This window comes from Artibeus jamaicensis, unplaced genomic scaffold (genome assembly GCF_021234435.1).
Source record: "Artibeus jamaicensis isolate MK-2021 breed Jamaican fruit bat unplaced genomic scaffold, CSHL_Jam_final contig_886, whole genome shotgun sequence".
Lineage (NCBI taxonomy): Eukaryota > Metazoa > Chordata > Mammalia > Chiroptera > Phyllostomidae > Artibeus > Artibeus jamaicensis.
The window spans coordinates 174,530-201,485 of record NW_026522002.1 but is presented as its reverse complement, the minus strand read 5'-3'; the positions used below and the strand labels follow the sequence as shown (position 1 = coordinate 201,485).

At 56.0% G+C, this 26,956-nt stretch overlaps 2 protein-coding genes and 1 pseudogene across 16 annotated transcripts; all 3 read left to right on the top strand.

Annotated features, from left to right (window-relative positions):
• Nucleotides 1–944: 944 nt before the first annotated feature.
• LOC119052879 (dual specificity protein phosphatase 14-like) lies at nucleotides 945–1,882 on the top strand (annotated as a pseudogene).
• A 4,258-nt stretch (nucleotides 1,883–6,140) lies between these two features.
• Nucleotides 6,141–18,250, top strand: ZMIZ2 (zinc finger MIZ-type containing 2). 14 transcript variants are annotated; one of them, XM_037150284.2, is made up of 19 exons: nucleotides 6,264–6,353; nucleotides 9,806–9,928; nucleotides 10,047–10,161; nucleotides 10,380–10,582; nucleotides 10,784–10,976; nucleotides 11,190–11,447; nucleotides 11,603–11,749; nucleotides 12,130–12,207; nucleotides 12,407–12,566; nucleotides 13,092–13,236; nucleotides 13,309–13,519; nucleotides 14,200–14,305; nucleotides 14,451–14,629; nucleotides 15,431–15,498; nucleotides 15,734–15,802; nucleotides 16,052–16,296; nucleotides 16,678–16,847; nucleotides 16,932–17,171; nucleotides 17,678–18,250. In XM_037150284.2, the coding sequence occupies exons 2-19, from the start codon at nucleotides 9,879–9,881 to the stop codon at nucleotides 17,783–17,785; spliced, it is 2,745 nt and encodes a 914-aa protein (XP_037006179.2). In that variant the 5' UTR covers nucleotides 6,264–6,353; nucleotides 9,806–9,878; the 3' UTR covers nucleotides 17,786–18,250. The 14 variants fall into 14 exon arrangements, with proteins under 14 accessions (XP_053510788.1, XP_053510786.1, XP_053510793.1 ...); XM_037150285.2 differs by having other exon boundaries at nucleotides 6,276–6,353; nucleotides 9,803–9,928; XM_053654813.1 differs by lacking the exon at nucleotides 10,047–10,161 and having other exon boundaries at nucleotides 6,141–6,353; nucleotides 9,803–9,928; nucleotides 12,410–12,566.
• Nucleotides 18,251–23,695: 5,445 nt separating this feature from the next.
• PPIA (peptidylprolyl isomerase A) lies at nucleotides 23,696–26,945 on the top strand. 2 transcript variants are annotated; one of them, XM_037150301.2, is made up of 5 exons: nucleotides 23,696–23,821; nucleotides 25,555–25,585; nucleotides 25,674–25,762; nucleotides 25,970–26,142; nucleotides 26,606–26,945. In XM_037150301.2, the coding sequence occupies exons 1-5, from the start codon at nucleotides 23,753–23,755 to the stop codon at nucleotides 26,736–26,738; spliced, it is 495 nt and encodes a 164-aa protein (XP_037006196.1). In that variant the 5' UTR covers nucleotides 23,696–23,752; the 3' UTR covers nucleotides 26,739–26,945. The 2 variants fall into 2 exon arrangements, with proteins under 2 accessions (XP_037006196.1, XP_037006197.1); XM_037150302.2 differs by lacking the exon at nucleotides 25,555–25,585 and having other exon boundaries at nucleotides 23,739–23,821.
• Nucleotides 26,946–26,956: the final 11 nt, after the last annotated feature.

Here is a 26,956-nt window from a genome sequence, read left to right as displayed (position 1 = left end):
GCGGCTCGCTAACAGGCTCCAGCCATGGCATGGCGGTGCCACATGCAGGCAGGGCCTCCTGTGCTCCCATAGGACCGGCACACCCTCCCCAAGTCTGCCCAGGCCGCCATCCAGGTCCTGCCCTCGGCCCATGTGAGGGAGGGAGGGCACAGCCCATCTTCCTGGAGGCAGAAGTGTCCTTATTGCCATCTGTAAGAATACAGAGTTGTCCTGAGACCCAAAACTATGGGAACCAGGGACCCAAAGTCATGCCCACAGGAAATAAGAGAAAAGGCCCCACAGGAACCTGGGGGAGGAGTAACAGCACAGGAAGTAGAAATACCCTGGGACTTGGCCTGTGCCCTGTGTGGCTGCTGGAACTCTGAGACCAAGAAGAGGAGCAGGCTGTGGGCTGCACCTTTCCTGGGGCTGCACCTTGCCTCAGGGAGAGACTAGGAGACCAGTCCCCAGCTTCTCTTTTGGCCTGTCCAAGGGAGGGACCTTCTTACCACCTCAGTTCACTATAGTACTGGAGGTGCCAGCTGGGGTGGTCAGGCAAGAAGACGAGATAAAAACATGCAGGATGGAAAGTAAAAAGAAACATGATCTCCATTTGCTGAAGACATGATCTTAGAAAACCCTAAGGGACCCAGTGTAAAAACTTACAATCAGTAAATGAAGTAAGCTAGCTTACAGGATACTAGGTTGATAAAGAAGAACCTGTTGTAATTCTTTAAGATTTTATTTGTATATTTTTTAATTATTTATTTTTAGAGGAGAGTGGGAGAGAGAAACATCCATGTGTGGTTACCTTTCTCATGCCCCCCACTGGGGACCTGGCCCGCAGCGCAGGCACATGCTTTGACAGGGAATTGAACCTGCAACCTTCTGGTTTGCAGGCTGGTGCTCAATCCACTGAGCCACACCAGCCAGAGCAGGACTGACTGTATTTCTCTATAGTATCAGTGGATAAACAAAATGAAATCAACAAAGATTCCATTTACAAGGGCATCAGAAGGAAAGAACTGCTGAGGCGGGTGCCTGTGCCTGGCCTCCCACAGAAGCTGCAGGCCTGGCCACCCCAGCCTGCTCCATGTCTATGGTGTCAGTGCTGCCACTCGGGACCCTGGAGGAACCATGCTTCTCCCAATAGGACATTACAACTTTGGGTTCCCTGATGGAGGAAAACGACACTGGCTTCCTTCTAGCTCAGCAAGTATGGCTGTCAGCGCCCTCAGATGCTCTGAGGGTCCCAGCACACCACCACGGCCCTTGGCAGCCCCTCAGGTGATTTCTGAGGGTACATAGGAGACATTGCTCAAATCACCCCTCTCTTCCTGGGCACAGGAAGTGCTGCCCCCAACTGGCACATGTCCCAGGCTCATGGCATCACCCCCATCACTGATGCTGCCACCAGGAATCCCCCGGTACAGCACCCCAACTTGAACATGTTAAAGGGCCCCTGGCTGACATGCCTCTGGCCCCATCGGACTGCACGTTGGCACAGTGGCCAACAAGAGACACAGGGTAAGCCAGAAGCAGGGGACCACCTTGGCATGCTGTGCTGCAGGGGTGAGCTGCTCAGCCACACTCTGCATTGCTGACCCAGTGAAATTCCACTCTGCGTGCCTGCTGGAGGCACACAGCCAGGTGAAGGCCTGAGGCCTGTCCTCAGGCCCAATGCAGGTTTCTCCATGCAGCTGCTAGACAACCAGCAACTAACTGGCTGCGGGAACTTGACAGTTAAACTGGGCAGACACCTTTCTCCATAGTCCCCAACAGTTATGAGCGAGACCCAACATCTGAAGACACCAAAGCCCATGTCAGCAGTCCCCTGGACAGGACCAGCCTCTGCTGCACACCGTCTGCATCTGCTCCCCTCCTCACCATCCTTTTCATATGATTGACTTCTGGTTCTCCCTGAAGTGTTTGTTACACTGGGTTCAAGTTTGCTTTAAGAGGTAGGGAGGCAGCCCTGACCAGGTCGCTTAGTTGGTTAGAGCATCATCTTGATACTCCAAAAACACAACAAACTGATGTGTGTATGTGTGTGTGTCTATCCTTTCTCAAATCAATAAATTTTTAAAAATTAAAAAATATAGGGAGGGTGGAGAGGAACATAAGGGGGATGCATACATTGCTGGTAACATTTTTAAAACTAGCATTTTGGAATAGTGTTTATGAAAATCTTTAACCAGCTTTTAATAATTTTTAATAATTTGCATAGTTTAATAAACTAATTCTGCTTTAAAAGTGCTTAGGGATAAGGTTAACAAAAATGTAAAACTTAAGTGCTAAAAACTACAAGCTATTGTTGAAAAAATTAACACCTAAGTAGATGGAAATGTATCCCATGTTCATGGATGTGACAGCTTCATATCATTAGATAACATCACTCTCCAAATCAATGTCCAGGTTCCTTGTCAAAATTCTAGGGTATTTTTTAGGAATTGACAAGCTGATCCTAAAATTCAAGGGACCCAGACTATCCAATACAATCTTGAAAAGGAGAACAAAGTAAGAGGACTCCAACTTCCCGATTCCAGAATGTACTACAAAGTTACAGTAATCCTCCTGGTGCGGTACTGGCATCAGGACAGACAATAGACCTGTTGGTGGGTAAAATTGAGTCCAGAAATAAACCTTTACTTTATGATCAAGCGTTTTTCAACAAGGGTGTTAAGACCATTCAATGGGGTAAAGAATAGTCTTTCCGACAAACAGCGCTGGGACAACTGAATATCCATATGAAAAAGAATAAAATTGGACTAACAGCTTATACTGTTTATACAAAAATTCAGTTGCATTGGATCAAAGGCCTAAACATAAAAGCTAAAATTACAAATGTGTTAGAAGAAAATATAAATCTGTGTGACCCTGGATTGGGCAACCATTTCTTCTACGTGACACAAAAAGTATAAGTAACAAATGGAAATACAGATTTTGGTGAGTCAAAAAATACCATCAAGAAAGTGAAAACAGAACCCTGGCTGATGTGGCTCAGTGGATTGAGCACGAGCCTGCAAACCAAAGGGTCTCAGATTCCATTCCCAGTCAGGGTACATGCCTGGGTTGTGGGCCAGGTCCCCAGTAGGGGGTGCATGAGAGGCAACCACACATTGATGTTTCTCTCCCTTCCTCTCTTTCTCCTTCACTTCCCCTCTCCCTAAAAATATTTTTTAAATAAATTTTTTAAAACCTTAAAAAATTTAACAAAAATGTGAAAAGACAGCTTGTAAAAATATTTACAAATCATATTATCTGGTAAAGGAGTTGTACCTAGAATATATGAAGAATTCCTACAACTCAATAATAAGAAGACAACTCAGTTATAAATTACATATGGTTGAAAACTGTATAATTTTATTAATGTCACTCCAATAAATTCAACGAAAAATATGTATGACTAATAAGCACATGAAAAGATTTTTTCATGGCCCTGCTGGCAGCGATGTAAAATGGTCAGCTGCTGTGGAACTGCTGTGGAACTTAGAGGTCTGACAGAGCCATGACCCGGCAATTCCGTTTTTAGGTAACCACCCAGAGAAATGAAAAGCATGCTCTCCCAGAAATGTGTATGTTAAGGTTCACAGAAGCATTATTTATAACAGCCAAACATTGAAAACAGCCCAAATGTCCATCAACTGACAAGTGGTTACAAAAATGGTCTGCCCACAGAACGGAATATTATTCAGCCGTATGAAGGCAATGAAATACTGACACGTGATATAACACTGCGTGACTTCACGCATATGAAATGTTTACAACAGGCAAATCCACAGGGACAGAGAGTAGACTTGCTGCTGGCAGCTGGGGGAGGGTGGTGGCTGGCTGCTAACAGATGTGTGGCTTCTCTTGGGGTGATGAAATGTTCTCATTGATTGTGGTGGTGGCTACACAACTCTGAATAAATATAACACCATTGAGCTGAACATTTTATATGGATGGATTGTGTGGAGTGTGAATTTTGTCTCAATACATTATTAAGAGCAAAAAGAGAGAGCGCCATGGGGCTGGGGCCAGCATGGCAGGAACCAGTGTGAGAAGCTCTCCAGGGTGGGGGAACTACAGGTGGAGGCTGCAGGAGGGCCCAGAGCTCCATTCTGTGCACGTGGACATTGATTGGTGGCAGAAATAAAAGTGGACCCGGCTGACCTGGGAGAGGTGAGAGTCCTTTCCACATAGAGCTAAGGGCCACATGAGCCAGAGACAGTGTGGGAAACAAGATGACTTGGAGGACAGAGCCTGGGGCAGGTGCCCTTCCCAGCAGGGAGGGAAGAACAGCCCACTGAGAGCAGGGTGTCCAGGGAGGAGGAGGGAGGGACAGAGAGTCCAGGGAAAGGAGAGATGGCTCCAGGGAAACATGGTGTCCTGGAAGGTTAGTCTGGTCACCAGTTTTAGGTGACCTGGGTGAAGACAGGAGACACTGGCCCCCATGAGACCAAAGGAGAAGTGCGGCAGTAACAAAGGACATAAATTGGGGCTTTAAAACAACAGGAGTCCATTTGCTCAGGAGTCTGGAAGCCAGAAGGTGGAAATCCAGGTGGGCAGGGCCATGCTCCACCTGGAGGCTCCAGGCAGGACCCTTCCCTGCATGTCCAATTCTTTGGCTGGTGCCCACATCGCTCGCTCTCTGCTCTGTGGCCTCATTACGTTTGGCACACACACACCCTGCCTCTCTTGGAGGCCTTCCAGGCCCACTGGGGTGAATCGGAGCAAGCTCCTCCTCTCACAGTCAGCTCCATCACACCTTTGCCAAGTAGATAACTTTTGCAAGTTCTGGGGCCTAGGATGCGGACATGTCTTTGGGGGCCACCATTCAGCCCTGTGCATGGAGCAAGACAGGACACAGGAAGTGGTGCTGGGGCCGAGTGGAGGCTGGTGGGCTGCAGCTGGCACAAGCACCGCTGGCAGAAACGTACAGTTACTCAATGCCTGGCCCAAAGTAGGCCCACAATTAGTTCTTCAGTGAACTAATTATCCTCAAAAGAAGGGCTCACACAGCCTGGAGGGAAGGAATTTCAGCAACGCCAAAGATGGACACTGGGGCGTCTGTGGACCAATGAATGAATAAAATGTGGCTAAGATGGAACATTATTCAGCCTTGAAAAGGAAGGACGTCTAACACGCGCTGCAACGTGGATGAACCTTGAGGACATAAGCCAGTCACAAAGGACCAGTACTGAATGACTCCATCCTTACGAGGTTCCTGAGAAAGTAGTTGGTGGTGCCAGGAGCTGGGGGAGGGGTGTGGGACAGAGGACCCCTCTGCAGGATGAGGAGCCCTATGGACGGATGCGGCGATGGCTGCGCAGCAGTGCGAATGCGCTCAATACTGCAATGGTTCAGATGGTAGATGTTATGTGTACTTTAACACAATAAAAAATGTTGTGGGCAATCACAATGTGGCTTTCCTAAAGGAGGGTCGGAAAAGTGGAGAATAATTTAAAGGGTGATAATAGCATTTGAAAGGCGCAAACATCAAAGAGGCTGCGCCACTGGTTATAACTCAAAAACATCCCCAAAGGGGGTGGCTGTGGGAAGAGGGGAGAGCAGCGAGCAGAGTGACTGATTTGGTTGCGTGGTTTTTCCTTGAGGATCCCAGACCCTCCAGAAAAGGCCCTGATACTGTCGCATCTCTGCAGGCCCCGCCCCTCTACAGCCCCCGCCACTGACAACCCGTCTCTCCACTAGTCCCTGCGGCCGTGACACAGCCACCCTACTCCGCCCTGGCCCCGCCCACTAAACCCCGCCTCCCACCTACCCAGCCTTGACAGACCCCGCCCCTTTTCACTCCTCCACCCTGACCCCGCCCTCGCCCTCTTCGTTCGGGAGCCGCCCGGCCCCTCCTCCAGCCCCGGCCCCACTGACAGATCCCACGTCCTCCACCCCGGCCACGCTCCATCTCCTTTTTCTTATCCCTACCACCCTGACACACCCCGCCCCTTTTCACTTCTCCATCCTGACCCCTCCCGCGCCTCCTCCGTCCTGAGCCTGCCCGGCCCCGGCAGAGAGCGAGCAGGAAGCGTGGTGGTCCCGTGGACACTACGTTTGGCAAGGTGTGGAGGGGGCGGAGTCACAGGTTGCCCTCGGTCAGCCTGAGGTCCACGAGCCACCCGCCGTTGGGTCCGCGGCCGCCCCGCCCGAACGTTGGCTCGGGGCTCTACTGCTCTGGCCTGGGGGCGGGGCCGCGTTGCGTCATGCATATGCATGAGCGGCGCGGCAGCTCCATTGTGCCCTGGGAGCAGCGGCAGCGCGATGGCGCGGACGGCGGCGGCCCCTGGGTGGCAGGCGGCGCGCAGGGCGGGCTGAGCGCATGGAGCGGAACGGGCCGGGAGCTGCGGCGGCAAGGGGCCGGGCCGGGCCGCACGGAGGTGAGCGGCCGTAGGCAGATGCGTGCGGTGGGGCGGCAGGTGCGGCAGGTGCGGGGCGGCAGGTGCGGCGCCTCAGCGAGGCTCCGGAGCTGGCCTGCCGCGCGTGCGTCGTGGTCCTGGGCGGCCGGCGGTGCGCACAGGCGACCCTCTCACCTGAGCCTTTGTTGCAACGGTCGTTACGGCGCCGGCTGAGCCCCCGAGTGGTGTGCGGGAGGCTGCCCGGCCTCGCAGATCTGCCCCCGCGGCCGCCGCTCAGCGCTGTGTCTGGAGGGTTCACCTCCGGCTGTGCGCGCCCACAGTCACGGGGACCTGGCCCAGCGACGCTGACCTTTAAGCCCCAGCCGTGGATCCGTGGGTTTACCCCTTTCCAAACAGAACACACAGAAGCTCAGGCGGGAGGGAGTCCTGCCCTAGCCTTCTATGACCTGCTACCGCTGTCCGGCGCTCCCCTTCCTCCTCCCCTTCACACCCTGACCTCCTCCCAGCTGACTTGCTGCCCCCTAACCTGATCCGCACCGTCCTGCCCCCACACCTGCTGCCCCATGTCCTCTTTCCTGATAGTTGCAGAACATGCATGGTGATATCTGTAAGTTACTCATTATTTCAGAAGATTTCACAGAGACGTACTCAGAACACGCAACTCGATATAGAAGATGGGGCGGGTCGGATAGGGTGAAGACAGATTCAGTCACCAAATTCTGCCAGAATCAGAGGGACTTCCTGGAAGAAGCCTGAGAGCAGAAACAGGACCAGTGAGGGATCTCAGGCTCAGCCAGTGGGTACTAGCCCTGGGGACTTGTCACACCCGGGGAATGGTTACAGGCCAGAATGGGAATTGGGGAAGACACCTGGGGAGGAGGACTCGTCCTTGGCTTGATCACAGCCAGGTCTCTCTCAGTGTCCACTAACACCTGTGTCCAGGACAGGAGCCAGGACTGATGACATAAAGGTGGTCACATGTCCTTTCCTCTTCTCAGTTCCCATTATATATGAATGGAGGCTCAACGTAGTAAAACCCTTCAGCGGGTCTCAGAAGCACCCCACACCCTGGGCATTCATGCATGCCCCTTCCTGGGTGTCCCTGATGAACTCTTGCAGTGCTGGGGCCTGGCAGGTGGACAGGGCAGGGCTTCCAGCCCCTGCAGATGTGAGGACACCTTGGCGTCCTTCTACTGCACTGGGTCTCAGGGCTGTTTGACTCCAGGTCCCTCTGGAACTAATGCCCCCGGCCTGCTGGAGGCAGTGCATCCCCACTCTGTGACCGAGGGAGGATAGGGGCTGCCCTGCTGGGGTTGGGTCCTGCTGCACCTGAGTGACCAGGCAGGGAGATGGAGTGGAGGGTGGTAGAGGGGTGACCAACATTATCATCTGCCTTCGGGTGGCATGTGGGAGACTGGGGTGCAGCTGCTTCGAGGTTCCGGAGAAGAGGGTTCTGGGCAAGTGTGCTTGAGGAAGCTGTGATCTGATCCCCAGAAAGCCATGTGGCCTTCTAGACGACCTCAGGCCAGCTGCCAAGGGGTCCTGGCTTCCAGCTGGAATTGGTACCACCCAGGCACAGGCCCTGCACGCTCTTGGCTCCTTCCCAGCTCTGCTCCAGGCTGGGAGGAGGGAGGAGGGTCTGCACTCACAGCCTGCGCCCTTGTGAGGAGGGGAGGAGCAGGGGTACCTGCAGAGGTATCTGGAAACTGTGGTCTTTTCTCAGGGAGGAGAGCAGACTTAGTTCAGGGGCTGGGCAGGCAGGAAGTCACCGCCCCCACAAAATCAGCCCTGGGGGAACTGGAAATGTCTGTGGTCTGTCCACAGCAGAGAAGCCTGGGGAGTGGAATTCCCCAGACCCATGTGGTGTGGGAGGCTGCCCTGCACCTGCCCCATCCCCCTCCTCCAGCCCTCCCAAGGGATGCTGGTGTAGGCAGTTCCAAATGGAACACATGCAATTGCACTGCCCTGGGACTTGGCCTCCTCCTGCCCTTCTGGGGCAGCAAAGTGAGCCTGGCCAACCCAGCCTGCTCAGGTGCCAGACAGATGGCCAGTGGGCCTCTGTGGAGAGAGGGGGCTGGTAGTGGGGTGTTTTGTTTTTTTTTTTTTAGATTTATTTAATTTTAGAGAGAGGGGAAAGAAGGGAAACATCAATGTGTGGTTGCCTCTCATGCGCCCCCTACTGGGGACCTGGCCCACAACCCAGGCATGTGCCCCAACTGGGAATTGAACTGGTGACCCTTTGGATCATAGATCTGCACTCATCCACTGAGCCACACCAGCCAGGGCGAGTGGTGGGTTTTTAACTAAGTTTTTATTTTGTGAGAATTCTAGATCCATAGGAATAGTGTATCCTTCACCTGGCTTCCTCGGTGGTAACATCTTGCAGCAGCACAGCAGGATTCTCTGTGGACACACTCAAGATACAGATATTTCCATCCCTGCCTCCCTGCGGCCCCGTCCTCCCCACGTTTAACCCCTGGCAGCCACCCATTTGTTCTCCATTTCTGTAATCTTGTCATTTCAGGAAAGTTATATAAAGGGAATTGGGCAGTGTGTAACCTTTAGGGACTGTCTGTTTTCCACACAGCAGAATTTCCCGAGATTCCTGCAGGCTGGTGCCTGGCTCAGCTCACCCTTTTTATGCCTCTGGCTGGGGAAGCTCAGCCTTGGTTAATCTTCACTCCTGGAAAACATCTGGGTTTCCATTCTTTGGTGATTAGGAGTGATGCTGTGGTGAATATTCACAGACAGATTTCCATATGAACACCTGTGTATGTGTCTCTGCGATAGACGCTCAGGAGTGAGTTGGTGGGTCAGACGGTAGCTGCAGGCTTAGTATTTTATGGAACAACCTGACTGCTTTCCAGAGGGCCAGGCCCCACACTCCCACCAGCAGCATGGGATGATACTGGGTCACTGTCTTACTCCGGTCATCCTGGGAGGTGTGCAGGGATGCCCCACCTGGTTTTAATTTACATTCCCAATGGCCAGTGATGCTGAGCATCTCTTCCTGTGCTCATTTGCCATCTGCACATCCTCTCAGTGAAGTGTCCCATGTATTTTGTCTTTTCTAATTGGACTTGTTTTTAGTGTATATTCCAGATACCAGTCTTGTCAGCTGTATGGTTTACAGATAAGTCTCCCACCCGTAGCTTGTCTTCTCGTCCTCCAAGCAGCCTCTCTCACAGAGTAGCAGTTTCCATTTTTTTTCTTCTACGCATCGTGCTTTTGGTGTCATGTCTAAGAACACTTTCCTTAGCACCTGGCCCCCTTGAGCTGCCCTGGTACCCCCAATGTAGCCTGCCCTGTCCCTGCCAATGGGAACAGAGGAGGGCAAGGCCAGGGCCTAGGGGAGCTGCATCTGCCCTACTCCCTGAACCCTGTATCCTGACCCCTGACCCTAAACCCCAAAACCTGCTCCCAGGGTTCTCCAGCTGCATCTCCACTGCTGTCCTTCCCTCCTGTCCCAGCAGCCAGAGCAGCTGAGTCCCACACCAGCACCATTGAGAGCTGCTTCCTGCTACCCTTCAGGCCGCTCCCAAGCCAATGAACCCCATGAACCCCATGAAACCTGCCCCGCCCTCCGCACCACACAGGTGAGTAGGCTGCTGCTGTGGACCCCTCCGCTCCCAGCCTCCAGCTCTTCCCAGGCAGTGTCTCCTCCACACCTGTGGTCTCCGGACCCAGGCCTCCCTGCCGCCCCTGTCCTTGCAGTGATGGTCCCTTCGTTTATGAGGCGGTGCCGTGGCAACAGAGTGCCCCTCAGCCCGCAGGAGCGCTGTCGGTGGTCACGACCGTGTGGGGAGTCGGCAGTGCAGCGCAGAGCCAGGTGCGCCCGCCTCCGGTCTCAGCCAGAATGGAGCCAGGGCTCCCTGCACTCCGAGCCCTTGAGAGTAGTTCTCCCTACACATGTGGCTTCCTTCGACCCCTCGTGAGCTGCCCCTGCCCACCACCTTACCTGCCAGTGTCTCCTTTGCGCATATTAGAGCTATCATGTGAAACATGTTGTTTGGATGGTTCCCTTTGGTGATTCTTGCTTCCTTACAGGTTTTGGGGAGCCCCATGGGCCCTACGGGAAGCCCCCCTGGCAGCTCCATGATGCCTGGCATGGCAGGCAGCAGTTCGGCCCTGAGCTCCCCCCAGTGCCTGGCACAGCAGGCATTTAACGAGGGTGGTGCCAACAAGGGCTACATGCAGCAGGGAGTGTATGGCCGTGGGGGCTACCCCGGAGGCCCCGGCTTCACCACTGGGTAAGCAGGACCCTCCCCTGATAGATGTGTGAGGGGCCCTCCCAAGGCAGGCACCTAGGAACTGCAGCAGTGGTTCGCTGGACGTGCTGTCTCTGCTTCCCCACTGGCTCCCCCAGCTCGTGAGGGAGGGCTGGTGGAGAGCGCCTGCCCCTGGGCCACAAGTGGGACGAGCTACTTGCCAAGCCATCTGTGTCTCGGCAGGTATGCAGGTGGCCCAGGGACGCCTGGGGGTCTGGGCCTCCCCTCCCATGTCACACGACCCTCCACAGACTTTACTCAAGCAGCGGCTGCTGCTGCTGTGGCTGCTGCCGCTGCCACCGCTACAGCCACTGCCACGGCCACAGTGGCTGCCCTACAGGAGAAGCAGAGCCAGGAGCTGAGCCAGTATGGAGCGGTGAGGCTGTAGCCCCTCCTGGGAGGGAGGACCCAGGCAGTCAGGGACAGTGCACCTGGGCTGGCTCAGGGGCTGCTGGGTGTGCACACAGGGTACAGGCCGTAAGGACAAGCCCTGGGAGGGAGATGGGTGGGCAGGAGTGAGGCGCTGAGGGGAGAGGACAGGGGCACACACAGCAGTGGCTAGACCTCATGGTCCCTCTTCTCCTCCCAGATGGGGGCCGGACAGTCTTTTAACAGCCAGTTCCTGCAGCATGGAGGTCCCCGGGGGCCCAGCGTCCCCAGCAGCATGAACCCTGCCAGCATGGGAGGGCTGACGGGCCCCTCTGGCCCCATGGGCATGAACCCTGCCCGGGCAGTGGGCACAGCCCCCCTGTATACAGGGCAGCGTCTGCCCCTGCACGGGTACCCAGGGCCTCCACAGGCCCAGCCGCTGCCCCGGCAGGGCATCAAGAGAGTCTACTCCAGTGAGGTGAGAGTCGGGGCCCTTATCCCAGGCGTCACGTGGGGCCGTGGTGAGGTTGGACACCTGTGTGTGAAAACAGGCCATGGATGCTGCCCACTCCTCAGGAGCTGGCTTCCCTGACCCCCATTCTTCCCCTGGGCATTCACCTTTTCCTCTTCCAGGTGTGTCCAGGGCAGCAGTGCCTGCCAGGAGGCCAGTATTCACCCAGCACTGCCCAGTACACACCCGGGCAGCCCCCTGCCCCCTCCTCCTACCCTGGTCACAGGCTGCCCCTCTCCGCCTCTGGCCCCCTGGGACTGCACTACAAGGTAGGGCTAGCTCCTCCAGGCCCGCAGCAGCTGCTGCCAGTGCTGGCACACAGCCAGGCCTCAAACAGGCTGGGCTGGCTAGGGTGGGGGTGCAGCCCCGCAAGGGCCCTCCGAGAGCATGGCTTCTCTGTGGTGTACACATAAACCCGTCTGAAACCAGTCATCTGTTTCTGTGGTGGCAGTTTTTAAAATTATGAAATCAGTATGTGCTTCCTGTGGATGATTTAGAAAATACAAAAGCATACAAAGAAGAAAGTAAAAGGCAAGGCCCATATGTTTGGCAGGTTCCCTGCCCTCAGCCCTATCCTGGGTCTTGTGCAGGGCCTGGTGGGGTGGGAGGTAGGCTGGAGCCCCAGGCGCATGTGGTCTTCTCTCCTCAGCCTGCGGAGCAGTTCCACGGGCAGGGCACCAGCTTCAGTGTGGGGAGCATCGGCTACAGCCAGCCTGGCCTGAGTGGGGTATGGGCAGCTGGCAGCTGGGTGGGAAGCTGCCTGGGTGGGCATGAGGAGAGAGGGCTCCCGGGAATAAGGAAGTGTGGGTGCCCAGCCAGGCACCCTCAGCAGCCCTGGCTGTTCCCAGGGGTGCTCAGAAACACACTGCAACCCCCCACCTCCCCCCATTCCCTGCTCTACCTTGACTGTCTGTTTACCCCCACAGCAGGCCCGCTCCCTCCCTGGCTATCCCGGCTCCCCACTACCGGGCAGCCCCACACCGCCCATGACCCCTGGCAGCAGTGTCCCCTATAGTCAGGATGTCAAGTCTCCCTTCCTACCTGACCTCAAGCCCAGTGTGAGCTCCTTGCACTCGTCACCCACTGGTGAGTGTCACCTGCCTCTGGGACAGGTGGGTGGGTGGGGACCAGGGACCTCTGCAGGAGTGCTGCACCTGCGGGGCTTGTGTGGGAAAGTGCCCTCACACACAAAGCCAGGTCCCTGAGGCCCACTCCTGGTTCAGAACCCCTGTGGTTGGGGTCTTTAATGCTAATTGGAGCATCAGAGTGATTGATGGCAGGTGGCCAGCTGATATCCTCCTCGATCTCCACCCTGCTGAAAGCACCAGGAGCACCTCCTTTCCGGGTTGGGGCATGTTCTTGGGTTATATTTTAGGGGGTGCCATGTGGGGTGACTGAGGCAGCATGGAACCATGGGACAGTCCTATTACCACTGGAGACGACAGCAGAGCCCAGGGTTGCGGGAGAGATGCCAACCAGACTGGAGCCCTGCATAGGGGAGGAGGGGCCGCAGGTCCCCCTACCCCCACCCTTGCCACCGTGCTACCATGGGGCTGGGGGCCTGGAGCTCCTCTGAGCAGGAGGCCTGCTGACACTGAGGCCTGCTCCCAGGCAGCGGCCCCTGTGATGAGCTGCGGCTGACCTTCCCTGTGCGGGATGGGGTGGTCCTGGAGCCCTTCCGCCTGCAGCACAACCTGGCTGTGAGCAACCATGCCTTCCAGCTCCGAGACTCCGTCTACAAGACCCTGATGCTGAGGTGAGCGTCCCCCATTGCCCCACAGCCCCTCACACCTCCACCCGGCTCTCAGCGTCGGTCCTCCCTGCACAGGCCTGACCTAGAGCTGCAGTTCAAGTGCTACCACCACGAGGACCGGCAGATGAACACCAACTGGCCAGCCTCAGTGCAGGTCAGCGTCAATGCCACCCCGCTCACCATCGAGCGTGGTGACAACAAGACCTCCCACAAGCCCCTGTACCTGAAGCATGTGTGCCAGCCGGGCCGCAACACCATCCAGATCACAGTCACAGCCTGTTGCTGCGTGAGTGCCCCAGGCAATGGGTCTTTGTCCTGCCCGTGGCTTTCTGTTCCATCTGTCCTTCAACTCTTTAAGAAGAGGACCCAGTTAAGTGGATTGGGCACTGGCCTGAGAACCAGAAGGTCACAGTTCGATTCCCAGTTAGGGCACATGCCCGGGTTATGTGCCAGGTCCCCAGTAGGGGGCATGCAAGAGGCAACTACACATTGATGTTTCTCTTGCTCTCTTTCTTCCTTCCTCTCTTTCTAAAAATAAATCAATAAAATATTTTTAAAAAGGAGAGGATCCAGTTAAACCCACCCTCAAGGCTTCCAGTTAGGTCCCAGCACAAAGTAGGTGCTCATACCACCATTGGGAGGAAGCTCCCGGGCCCTGAGTTATTGTAGAGGGTAACCTGACGCCACCCAGCCTGGGGCCCAGGCAGCTGAGCTCAGAAGGGCAGCCCAGGAGTAGATGCAGGGAGAGGGGAGCACTGCAGGCCGGCAGGCTCTCAGGGGTCCATGTGATGGTGCTGTGGGAGGGTTAGGATGTGGGGTGCAGAGCAGAGCGCAGGTGTCTAGAGCCAGCCCCCTGTCACCCGGGCTCTGGGAGAGGCAGCACACTAGCCTGTGTACTGTGCTGGAGGACGTGCTGCTGCTGAGAAGGCCTGGCCCGTGTCCCCCTGACCTGCCCCTGCCTTGCAGTCCCACCTGTTCGTGCTGCAGCTGGTGCACCGGCCGGCCGTCCGCTCAGTGTTGCAGGGTCTCCTCAAGAAGCGGCTGCTGCCCGCTGAGCATTGCGTCACCAAGAGTGAGTGGCCTGCCCATCTGCCCCATGGCATCACCCCTGCCTGATGAGGCTATCTCCCCCGGGGCAAGGGGTCCGAGCAGGGACAGTGCTCCACTCCAGATGGGCCCTCGGAGTTGTCGCATCCTTGTTGTGGCCCTTTCCTCAGTCCTTTCCCTGTCACCGCCAGTAAAACGGAACTTCAGCAGCGGCACCATCCCTGGTACCCCTGGGCCCAACGGAGAGGACGGGGTGGAGCAGACGGCTATCAAGGTGTCCCTCAAGTGCCCCATCACCTTCCGCAGGATCCAGCTCCCTGCCCGAGGCCACGATTGTCGCCATATACAGGTGGGTGGTCACTGTAGCCTTTTCCAGAACAACCTCTAAGTATCTTTTTTTTTTTTCTTTTAAGATCTTATATTTCTTTATTATTAGAGAGGGGAAGGGAGGGAGAAAGGGAGAGACTCATCAGTGTTTGGTTGTCTCTCACACGCCCCCTACTGGGGACCTGGCTTACAACCCAGGCATGTGCCCTTACCGGGAATCGAATGGGTGGCCTTTCAGTTTGCAGGCCAGCACTCAATCCACTGAGCCACAGCAGCCAAGGCAACTGTCTGACTGTCTTTAGCAGATGACATTCAGCGCCTGGACCTGTAGGTGATAGGACAGGCCACCCAGCCAGCAGCCAGGTAGCCTGACTCCTTCCGTCCCCTCAGGCTGGATTTCCGTTTGTTCTAAGCATAGTGACCTTACTATGTTCCCGGGATGCAGTGTTGACAGTGTCGAGGATGCAGGATGAAGTCCCCTGCTGGAACCTCAGGAGTGCCACCCAGGCTCTCTGCCAAAACTCTGCAGACTAGTGTGCTCGCCACCTTTGTGACCACACGAGAGTACACACAGCCCTGTGCGCTGGTCTTTCCTTAGACACCACATCTGGAGCATAGCTGCCCAACGCTGGCTTTGGTCCCAGGGCCTTCTACTCCCAGTGCAGGCTTCGTGGCTGTCCCCAGTCTTGGTCCCTTAGAACAATGTTGTTGTGACAACCTGGTGCACACAGCCCCTCAAACATGCAGGAAAATAAGCGCTGTGATCCTACAAGTACGTGGCCAGGCGCCGGCCCAGTGTGAGAAATGGTCTCCCTCCCTACAGTGCTTCGACTTGGAGTCCTACCTGCAACTTAACTGTGAGCGAGGGACCTGGAGGTGCCCCGTGTGCAAGTAAGTGTTCCAGAGATGGCCCTCACTGCGTACCAGGGGCAAGGACAGTTCTTCAAGCAACACCCAAGCCATGGTTGGCGGGGGCACAGTCACTGGTATAGCTTGGGGCCAAGACCTCATACAGGGCCACCTCACACTGGGTGGCCTTGAACAGAGGAGGGCTGAGACGTGGCAGCCCTCTCCCTGGGGTAGGCTGGGCTAGGCCTCTGAGCCGTGTCCCACTTGTTCTCTGCAGCAAGACAGCCCTGCTGGAGGGCCTGGAGGTGGATCAATACATGCTGGGCATCCTCACCTACATCCAGAAGTGAGTCTTCCTACAGTCTGCCTAGCCTCTGTGGTCGGCCAGGGGCAGCCCCGGGACGGGAGGGGTGGCACCCTTGTGGATCCACAGAGAAGTGCACTCGGTTCCCGGTGTCATGGAATCTGCCCCCACACAGCCAGCATTCCACAGGGCACATGGAATGTGCATTTGAGTGGAAGGCCTGCCTAGAAATTGCCCTGGGGCCAGGAGAAGCAGCAGGACGGGCAGTGACTGTCCTTGTGCCCCGCCCAGCTCTGACCACGAGGAGATCACCATCGACCCCACGTGCAGCTGGAAGCCAGTGCCTGTGAAGCCTGACATGCACATCAAGGAGGAGCCAGATGGGCCAGTGCTAAAACGCTGTCGCACCGTGAGCCCCGCACACGCACTCCTGCCCAGCGTGATGGAGATGATAGCCGCCCTGGGCCCAGGGGCCACCCCCTTCGCCCCCTTGCAGCCTCCCTCGGCCCCGGCCCCTAGTGACTACCCCAGCCAGGGTGAGTACAGCCCTGGCAAATGACTGTGATCTCCAGACTGGTCAGCTACCTGTGAGGGTGTCACTATGTGGGCCATGCCTGGCAGGACTGGTTGTGGACACGCAGTGTAGAGGTGGCCTCTGCTGAGCCAATGGGTGTGGCCAGAGAGCCTCCAGCTGAAGCTGCACCCCACCCTCCCAGCAGCTTCCAACAAGGGGCCCTCTGCCAGCACACACCCATGGCCTGGCCCCATCTGACCTTATGTGATGAGGTAGGCCCCATTCCCATGGCTTCCTGGCCTGTGAGTGATGGCCCTGGGGTGAGCTCAGGAAGGATTGGGGTGCTGGGCACTGTGGCCTGCCCTCTGAAGGCCCCTTGCAGGACCTGGCTCTCCTCTCTCAGGCTCCAGCTTCCTGGGACCCGGAACCTTCCCCGACTCCTTCCCACCCACCACACCCAGCACCCCGATCCTTCCTGAGTTCACCCCAGGGCCACCCCCCATCTCCTACCAGTCTGACATTCCCAGCAGCCTCCTGACACCAGAGAAGTCTACTCCCAGCCTCCCGGGTCAGGTGAGTACCAGGCCAAGGAGCCGAGGGACCACCCCCCTGAGAGAGCCCTGGGCCCTTTTACCAGGTCCTTCTCTCCGTTCTCAGATGACATCTGCAGGTCACCTGGACCCGGCCCACAACCCTGGACCACCTGGACTGCACACCCCCACACTTGGAGGCCCCCCAGGGACCCAGCTGCACCACCCTAACCCTCTCCCAGCGACCCGGCAGCCCCTGGGCCCAGTGAGCTCGGGTCCTGTTGGCGAGCTGGCCTTTCATGCTGCCGCAGGCATGATGGGGCCCCCCTTATCTGGGGCAGGGGAGGCCCCAGAACCAGCCCTGGATGTGAGTACCGTGCCCACTGCCGGGAGCACTTGGGAACCTGGCTGGGAGCTGGTTTTCTGTTGTCCTGGGTGCACACGCACACACCTCAATGATGGCCAAGAGGAGGCAGCAGGTGGCATGTGCAGAGCCCCAGGGGTCAGGACTCCCAGCTGAAGCCTGGGGGTCCCAGGTTTAACATGAACACAACTAGAGCAGCTCTAAGCAGCAAACCCTACAGACTGGGGGCCTGAGCTCCCACATGGCCTGTTTACAGTGGGGTCCCCTCACAGTCCTGTGTTCCCTGTGACTTGCAGCAGCTCCGCCCTGCCTGTTCTGTGTTGGCCCTGGGCAACGTGTCAGGGGTTCCTGGTCAGAGGCCTGCAGGGAGAGCCCCACACGGTCTGGGTCTCAGGCCCGCCTATGGAGGGGAGGGACAGGGCAGCCCATATCCCGGCCACCTCACCCACCCAGCTGGGCTGCGGCCAACTGCTGGAGGTGGGTCTGAGACCAGTTTGCTGTGTCCTCAGCTGCTCCCAGAACTGACCAACCCGGATGAGCTGCTGTCCTACCTGGGCCCGCCCGACCTGCCCGCCAACAGCAGCGACGACCTGCTCTCTCTCTTTGAGAACAACTGAACCCGCTGGCAGCCCAGAGGCGGGACAGGTCGCAGGCGTCACCGCGCCCTGCCTTCCCTCCCTCCCGTTCGCTCTCCAAGGCTCACCTTGGGCCACTTGTCCCAGAGCTGCAAACAGCCCTGCCCTAGCGAGAAGGGACCCGTGCCAACCCCGCCCACTGGCAGCTGCAGGAGATTCCAGGGGCCCGTCCCCTAACGCCCCGCCCCGCCCCCTCAGCCACATACCACACAAGCGCGCCCTCCGCCTGCCGCCCCCAGTGGTGACCTCAGTGGTTCCCGAAGGGACCAGGGGGCCTCCCTCCTGCCCAGGTGCAGCAGCCTCATGCACCTCCAGGGGACGTCGTCGTCCCCACAACCCCGAACCGTGACTGTGCAGCCCTGCCGTGTCTCGGCGCCGGGTGGGGGCGCCTGCCTGCCCGCGTCTCAATTAAAGACTCCCATGGTGGCTCGGGACCTCCTTGCGTGCCACCCCGCCTCCGTGCATTTCCTCATCCCTGGAATTTTCCAAGTTGGCTGTGGCCTGAGAGCTGGCCTGCTGTTTTGTGAAGTGTCGCCTCAGCCGGGAGGCACCTCTGCCACCTTGTCCCCCTCGCGTGGGCGTGCTGGCAGGAAGCCTGGGGTGAGGCCCTCTGCTCCATTGGCCACCTGGTGCCCCAGCCCCCGCTTGCCTGGCATGGTGGGGGGTAGGTTTCACGTGCAGGCGGGGAGGGCGGTTCCAGTCCTGGCTGTTGACCTTTTTGGACCCTCAGACATGGACCTGCTTGTCCTGCTGCAGCCTGTTTCCGGCTTGTCTGGCCACAGGGGTGATTCCAGACCTCCAGGGCTGCAGGGCACACCTGAAGTCCAAAATGGGGACCAAAAAGCCCAGCCCAGTACTTTCTCATCAGCAGTTCTGGGCCCGCTGGGGGGACTTTGTTGAGCAGGACAGGTGCTGGCACCCCAGACTACTGCACTGTGGGAGCTTTTTCTGTCGGGGGGGGGGTACGGTGTGGGGAGATCAGGGTGCAACTGCAAGGCTGCAAACCACTTAAGAGTCCTCAGAAAGGACTGAGCAGTGACTACCATGGTGTGGGTGACCTGACATTGCTGTGGACGCCTCCTCTCACAACGAAGGACAAGAGGCTGGGGTGTGGGGCCCCCACAGTAGATGCCTGTCCAAGCTTGCCCACTGTGCATTTCACAGGGTTCCCGTGCCTACTTCTGTGGGGTGGGAGCACCCAAGGAAGAGCAGAGCAGTGACTTTGTGGGTATTCACCTCAGTGTACACCAAATATTACAAAACTGAAAAGCAAAGCCAGTACCCTGACTGGGTAGCTCATTTGGTTAGAGTGGGTTCCCAGTATACCAAGGCTATGAGTCCAGTTCTCAGCATGCACACAGAATCAACTGATGAACACATCAGTAAGTGAAACAGCAAATTGATGTTTCTCTCTCTAAAATCAAGTTTCTTAAAGGTTTTGATTACTTTTTAGAGAGGGAGATAAACATCAATTGGTCGCCTCACCTGCGCCCCCTACTGGGGAGCCTGATTGGCAACTCAGCCGTGTGCCCTGAGTGGGAATTGAACCCATGACCCTTTGGTTCGCAGGCCAGCATTCAATCCACTGAGTCACACCAGCCGGGGCTAAATTAACTTTTAAAAGATTTTTAAGCCAGCCAGTCTTAGACCATTCCACACAACAGCACAAAGCACATTCTCCATAGCAGACCATGTATTGGGCTACAAAGCAAGTACCAATAAGTTATATTGAAATCATGCAAAGTACCTTCTCTAAGCACAGGGGAATGAAGCTAGATGACAATAATAGAAGGAAAACAAAAATTCACAAATACATGGAAATTAAGAGCCAAAGGGTCAAAGGAAATCACAGTGATGAGAGACACATTGAGGTGAGGGAAAACACACGAACGCATGAGTTGGGTGGGAGTGGTACTAAAGGGGAATCTGTAGCTGTGAACACCATTAAAAAAGGAAGAGAGGTCCCAAATTAAAAATCTAACTCTTGAAGGAAGTAGAAAAAGCATGCGCTGAATGCAGAGGTAGCAGAAAGGCGGTCATGAGAGACACAGAGGTGAACCAGAGCCCAAAGAAGCAATAGTCAACATAAGCACAAGTGTTTACAACGAGCAAACTTGTAGCTACCCCGAAGAGACACAAATGACTACATTAGCAATGGAAGCAGGCCAGGTAGTACGGGCCCGACAGAAGTAAGGATAAGAGAACACTAGCAACAATTATGTGCTAATAAATCAGGTAACCTAGCTGAACAAATTCCTAGAAACATACAAAATACCCAAACTGACCCAAGAAGAAATAGCAGCTGAACACTCCAGTGAGTGAGATTAAGTCAGTGACCACCCCAAACCCCAGGACCACCAAACAGTTGAAAGGTAGGGGTGGGGACACATCCCAATCCCAGGCAGCCTCTGGCCCTTCTCCCTGCAGGAGGGGCTCCCATCCCCATCCCTTGGCTCTCCCCACTGCAACCCCCTTCGGTGACCACTGAGACAGTCTGTCCTACCTGCCACGGAGTCGGATCAAGGTAGAGTGAGCCTGTGGCCTGATGGGTTTAACGAGTAAAGTCTGACAAGCCGTAAATCAGTAACCTGGGGGCCTTGGTGAGAGCAGAAGTTGGACTGAATGAGGGGTCAGGGCAAGCAGTGTAGACCATTATGAAAAGTGAGCCAAGAGCGGCAATGGGGCACACGTCTGAGGCTGGGCACAGGGAGGGGTGGGGAAGGGGGAACTGCAGGAAGAGGAGATGCTGAGAGGAGGGGAGGGTGGAAGAGTAACACTGAGGCCAGCTACCTGTAAGGGGCCTGGCAAGAAGCTGCAGGAGAGGATGGGTTGGGGGAGGAAGCAGGGTGTGGGCAGGTGCTAGCAGATGTGGGGGCAGTGAGGACTGAAGTGAAGCTGCCTCATACCGTGGACACTCTCCTGGGCTGACTGAGTGTCCAGAGGAGGGGCACCTGCTGAACTGGGCCTGGGCTGTTTCACAGCCTTGGACGACATGCTCCAGAGTCAGGCTCTGGCTGGCTCTCTCATCAGCCACCTGTGGGGTCATAGAATTCATTTGTGCATCCACCCAACTCACTTGTACTGAGTCTAGGTGTTGCAGATGCTGTGACTCTGGGTAACTTCTGGGCCGGAACAACAGGGTTGAGCTTTGCTGAGCTTCTCAACCGGGTTGAGAAGGGGCAGTTGGGGCAGGCACTGAGCAGGCAAAGAGTGAGTCCAGGAAACACAAAGTACAGTGATGGGGAGATTGTGGAAGGAGAAATGTCCACCCAGAGGCTGGAGCCAGCCAGCCGGGGCCAGACTGTGAAGGAGCTGCTTTCGTCCCATGCTGTGGGCCCTGCCCAGGGGTCCTCCGAGAGGGCTGTATAGCATAGGAGTTACAGTGAAATGGTGCTGAGAATGACCACTCTGGGTGGCAAACCAGGAGCCCAGTAACCAGGCTGCAACAGTCCGAGTGAGTGCTGCAGCAGGAGGGACAGAGAGGAGGTGTGGGGGAGAGCTTAGTGTGGAAGTCACCTGAGATTGAAGCCATGGGAGTGGACGAGGTCCCCCATGGCAGGTGTGTGTGAGACAAAACAAGATCAACTGCGCAGCTGTGACACGGGAGAAATCTGGGAAACAATTAAATGGGGAAAGGCCAGAGTTGAAGTGGGAGAGAAGAGTCAAGCCATCAAGGAATCTGTAGAAGCAGAAGGTGGTACACATGCCTGATGGAGGTGAACACTCAACCTGGGAAGGGCCCTGGGTTTGGGGATGGTGATGTCACAGGTTGTCCCAGCAGGGGCAGCTTCCCCCCAGCTGTGAGCAGAAGCAAGATGGCAGAAGTACCAAGCTAGGCCCTAAAGAGACAAGTTCCCCCCTTCCGAAGCAGTGATTGTGTAATTTTGGATAACCTGATTTACTTTCCCTGTTACATTCTCTCCTGTTCAAAGAGAGAGTTTGCGATGTAAGCATTTGTATATAGTATGCTGCATGAACACAGTTCTGATTGCTGGGATGGAACACTTCCTTTGAGCCAGGTCAGGGTGCTGTTGAATTCACTTGCGTTTGCTTTTTTGTCTGAATCATCCCAATAAGGCACAGGCAGCCCCACATTCTGGAAGTTCTGTGTCGATTGCTGTCTTACTCAGTTTGGAAGTCTAGTTCAATACATATTGTCAATGAAGGCTCCGCTCCAACATCCATTCTCCCTTACCAAAGAAAACACTCACGCTTGGTTTCTGAGGGTACACACCATGTGCCTGTGTGGATAGTGATCAGGCCTAGGTCCTGGCTGCGACAGCACTGATGAACAGCAGACAGGACTTGCAGCAGCAATTCCTCAGTGGATTGAATGCCAGCCTGGGAACCTGTGGGTTCAAGTCCCAGTCAGGGCACATGCCTGGGTTGTGGGCCAGGTCCCCAGAACGGGGCGAGCAAGAGGCAACCACACATTGATGTTTCTCTCCCTCCCTTCCCCTCTCTCTAAAGATATAAATAAGTAAAATCTTTAAGAAAGAGACAGTAGTATGAGGAAAGTCAGAGGATGACTCTGTTTGGCACTCTGCATTTGCATTCGTTCATTCACCTCGGGCGGGGCGGCGGGGGGGGGGCGGGGGGAGGCTCCAAATGCTCTCAGGTTCCCAGTGGAAGGGAGAGAAGTTGGAGTTTATGTGTGAGGGCCTCGGCTCTTTTTGGTGTCAGGTGAGGGCGAGTAGCTTCCTCAAGGTCACAAAGCACCAGGTGATGTGGAGTGAGGGAGGAAAAAAAAAGCCGTTTCCAGGGCTGGCTTTGCTAACACTCTGAGCAAGCCGAGAAACACCCAGGACCCGTAACGCCCGCGTCTGTGATGGGGATCGTGGAGGTCGGTGAGAAAACCACACCGCGTTCACCGTAGAGTCAGACTCCTGGTGAACGACCCGGAACGTGCCGGGCGCTGGGCTTCTCCTCCATCCCGGAGTTTCATTTGCTTTGCTTCTCACACCCTGCCCTGGTTTTATAGATGAAGAAACTGAGTTTGAGATACTCATTAACACTGTGAGTACTGTGGCTACGTGGCAGGGGTGGGCATACGTGTAATTTATCGCCATTTCAAGGCTTTCTGAACAAAACGCTAGGGTCGCATAAGTGCATTTGGTAATAAAGTGTTACTGTCTTTGCCTGCGGAAATCAACTTTAAAATTGTTGCTTTGTCTTTCACCAGAGCGGGGGCCCGACAGAGCACAGATCTGCTTTTGTAGGTGGGGGTGGCGCCGAGATTGCAAAGTGGGGAAGGTGCAGCGTCCTTAAAGGTGGGGCTGCTAGGCTCCGCCGCAGTGTCTTTCCCCCGGGGGAGATGCAGTCAGAGAGTGTAAGGTATTTTCGGAAAGTAGGGCATTTTGGAAGCATTTCGTCACCGAGCAGTCTGGGTGGCTGCGCTTCCTCCCCAGTTCGTGGAGATGGCAGTGCCTGAGGCCACCTGGGCCCTGAGCCTCCCGGTGGAGCCGGGGACCCCGAGCGACCTTGGCGCGTCTCCCGACCTTGAGACCTGCGTTCGCCTCAGTTGCCCCCTCAGCGCAGTGGGAAGGACGCTCAGGCGAAGGGTGGCCTCCCGACCCCCGCGCCCCATGCGGCTGCGGCCACTCACTCGGGCCGCCCCGGGCACCCACCCGCAACACCATCCAGAGGACGCACCCCCCAACCCCCTCACTCCACCCAATGCCGCAGAAACCCGACTGAACCCGCGGGCGGGAACCTGCTGGAGAACCCCAGCGCGCACGCGCGCCTGCAGTCCCACCCCCGCCCCAGCGCCGTCTCAGCGCAAAGGCCAGACACATCGTCACTCCCGACTGACTGCGGTCGCGATTGGCTAGGGCGGCGGCGCGCGACCGACCCTGGGCGGGGCCCTGCCCGACTATAAGAGGGACGGGCGCCACGACTCGTGCCGCCTTGCAGACGCCGCCGCCGCTTCGGACCTTACCACGTCCAGCCATGGTCAATCCTACTGTGTTCTTCGACATTGCTGCCGACGGCGAGCCTTTGGGCCGCGTCTCCTTCGAGGTGGGGCGGGCGGCGGCGGCGGCGCTCCGGGTGGGCCTGGGCGGGGGTGGGGTGAGGTGGGGGCGGCGGCCGAGGGGGCCCGGGCGGGCTCCCTCCGGAGGAGCGCGGCGCCATTTCCTGATGAGGGGCCATTTTGGGAGGCCGGGGGCGGCGGGCAGACAAAGGCAGCGGGGGAGGGGCGGCCTCGCCCTTCCGGCCGCGCACGTGCTCGGACCGCGAGCCGTGGGCCGCCGCGCAGACCGTGGGCCTTGCGGGTTGGCAACGCCCCAAACGGACGGAGGGCACGGGCGTCGCCCTGAGCAATCGGACCGTTGTTTGGCTCCTCACGGCCGCTGCACCTGAGGGCTCCAATTCTGCGCCGGCCTGGGCTCGCCCAGATTCCGGGGACCGGACCCCGCGTGACTCGGCGTCCACGGTGGTTGGGGAGGTGCGGTGGAATCGACACGAGCCCGGCGGAAGCGAGGTGGCGCTGCGGCCCGCCTCCCCCGCGGTGACGACGCCCGTGGGAGGGCCAGGGCCCCTGGGGTCGGGGCTGCGCTCCTCGGTTGGGGCGGGAGTGAGCCCGGAGGACGGGCGGCCCATGTGGCCCCGGCCACGTTCCCGGGCGTGGTTTGATTTTCGGTCGTTTCTTAGCAAGACGCCGGCGCTCGGGGTGGGGCCTCGTCCGGGAGTCGGTTCTCCTCGTGCAGTCGAGGGCGGAGGCTCCTGCCCATGGCCCCTGGGCCCTATCCGGCAGGCGTCAGTCGCAGTCGGTCAGCCTGCCCTGCTGTGAGCCGCTCGTAACTGTCAGGGGCCCACGTGGAAACTTGGCCGGAGCTGAGCGAGTAACGTGTTAGTGTCGGGTTAGCTCCAGGGCTTAGTGGAAAGGCGATAGGACCTCCCGCGGGTCCCTGGGTGAGAATGAAGGTGGAGCTGCCAGGAAAGGCCTGAACCGGAGTTAGGGCCTAATGGGGAAGTGGTAGGGACTTAGGTGAGGAGCTCAGGGCCAGGAGAAAAGGCGCTGCTTAGAGACCGGATGTTGTAGGTGCAGGGACTTAGAGCTAAAAAGCCGCGCCCTCCTAGGTGAAACATCCAGGGACCTGCGTATTTAGTCACAGATCGGTGTAAGAGTTGTGGAAGGGCTTGTAAGTGTTTTCTATGGCATTTAATCGTCTTTAGCCAAGATGCTGTGTGCTCGCAGGAAAGGTTCAAAGCAGGTGAATTAGGAACCAATCTTGATTTTTGTACCCCCCCCCCCAGGTGAGGGACTTGGAAACCCCAAGACGAGGCTGCTTATCTAATCCCTTAGAGCTATGTTAACAGATTGGAGGTGGTAGCATTTTCATTGCCAGTGACTAAAATTAGAGCAGTCGCTGGAATCTTGCAGCAGTAGTTGCTGTTCCTGAAAATCTGTCCCTTGGTTCCAGCTGAGGTGGGGGCAGGTGGTGATACTTGAGAAGCCATGTATCTGTTGAGGAGTAAGTGTCACCATACTCAGAAGTTCTAAGTCACTTTCTAGAAGCCTCACACTATGTAAGTCGTTGTGGGTTCTGGATTTTTCGCATGTCTTTGGGTCTTACGGCTCCCACCTCACCCCCACAGGACATTAAGGCTGTCTGGAACACTTATTTGGGATTCAGGGCAATTACTGAAGAATTCTTTTGTAGGGAGAAAATGAATTTGACTCAAAAGCCCCTGAAGACATGGGTAGTTAGCAATAAAATATGTAAGCAGGTGTTGTTTTTCTCTTACAGCTGTTTGCAGACAAAGTTCCAAAGACAGCAGGTTAGTTCCTATTTAAGTTTAATAAGGTGATCCAATTTTAATTGTGTGTGGTGTGTACATACATTCTTCTCTTTTTCTCTTTTGATAGAAAACTTTCGTGCTCTGAGCACTGGGGAGAAAGGATTTGGTTATAAAGGCTCCTGCTTTCACAGAATTATTCCGGGATTTATGTGCCAGGTATGAAATGTGTGCTGATCTTCACTTGGGTTGTTACCTTATTTTGGGAGTGGATGGGATTGGTACACATGACCTTTTATTTTACCACTTTGGCTTCACTTAAACCTTCTGGTCAGTTTAAACTTGAGTTTTGAAGTTTGAACCTTGCATGCTTGGCATGCTTTCTGATTATGTTGCAAAGGTGATAGGTTTCTGTTACATTCACAGGGTGGTGACTTCACACGCCACAACGGCACAGGCGGCAAGTCCATCTACGGGGAGAAATTTGATGATGAGAATTTTGTCCTGAAGCACACAGGTCCTGGCATCTTGTCCATGGCAAATGCTGGACCCAACACAAATGGTTCCCAGTTTTTCATCTGCACTGCCAAGACCGAGTGGTGAGTGGTAAGGGCAGAATCAGGAAGGGGCAACCAAGGAACAAGTAGTGTTTTATCTCAAATGCACGTGATCTCTTTGCCCATATATGTATATTGATTTTAGAGAAAGAAACATTGATTTGTTGTTTATTCATTCATTGGTTGATTCTTGAATGTGCCCTGACCAGGGATCATGTCAGGACAACATTCTAACCAACTGAGCTCCCTTGCCGAGGCTGTAGAGTCTTATGCCACCTTTTTGGGTCAGTCTTTATGTTGCCTTTTCCTTTAGGTAGAAGGATAAAATAGCATTTCCAGTATTTAATGAGTCAATATTAGCTAATGTTAAAGGCTGGATAAGCCACCCTTCTTGTGCTCTTGTAAGTGTGCTGCATTGGTTTGTGGGGCACTCCTCTCATCTTAATGCACAGTGCAGGGTGCCTGTTACCTCTGGTCACTGGTGGTAGTGATTGCTCTCTTCCAGGCTGGATGGCAAGCATGTGGTCTTCGGTCAGGTGAAAGATGGCATGGATGTTGTGACAGCCATGGAGCGCTATGGGTCCAGGAATGGCAAGACCAGCAAGAAGATCACCATTACTGACTGTGGACAGCTCTAATAACATTTGACTTACGTTTTATCTTAACCAACAGACCATTCCTTCTGTAGCTCAGGAGAGCACCCCTTCACCCCCATCTGCTTGGAATGTTCTATAATCTTCGTGCTCTCGCCGCAGTTCAATGGGTTCCATGTTTTCCCTTCCCCTTCCAAGTCTAGCTGGTTTGCAGAGTTAAGTTTATGATTATGAAATAAAAACTAAACAACAGTTGTCTGTCC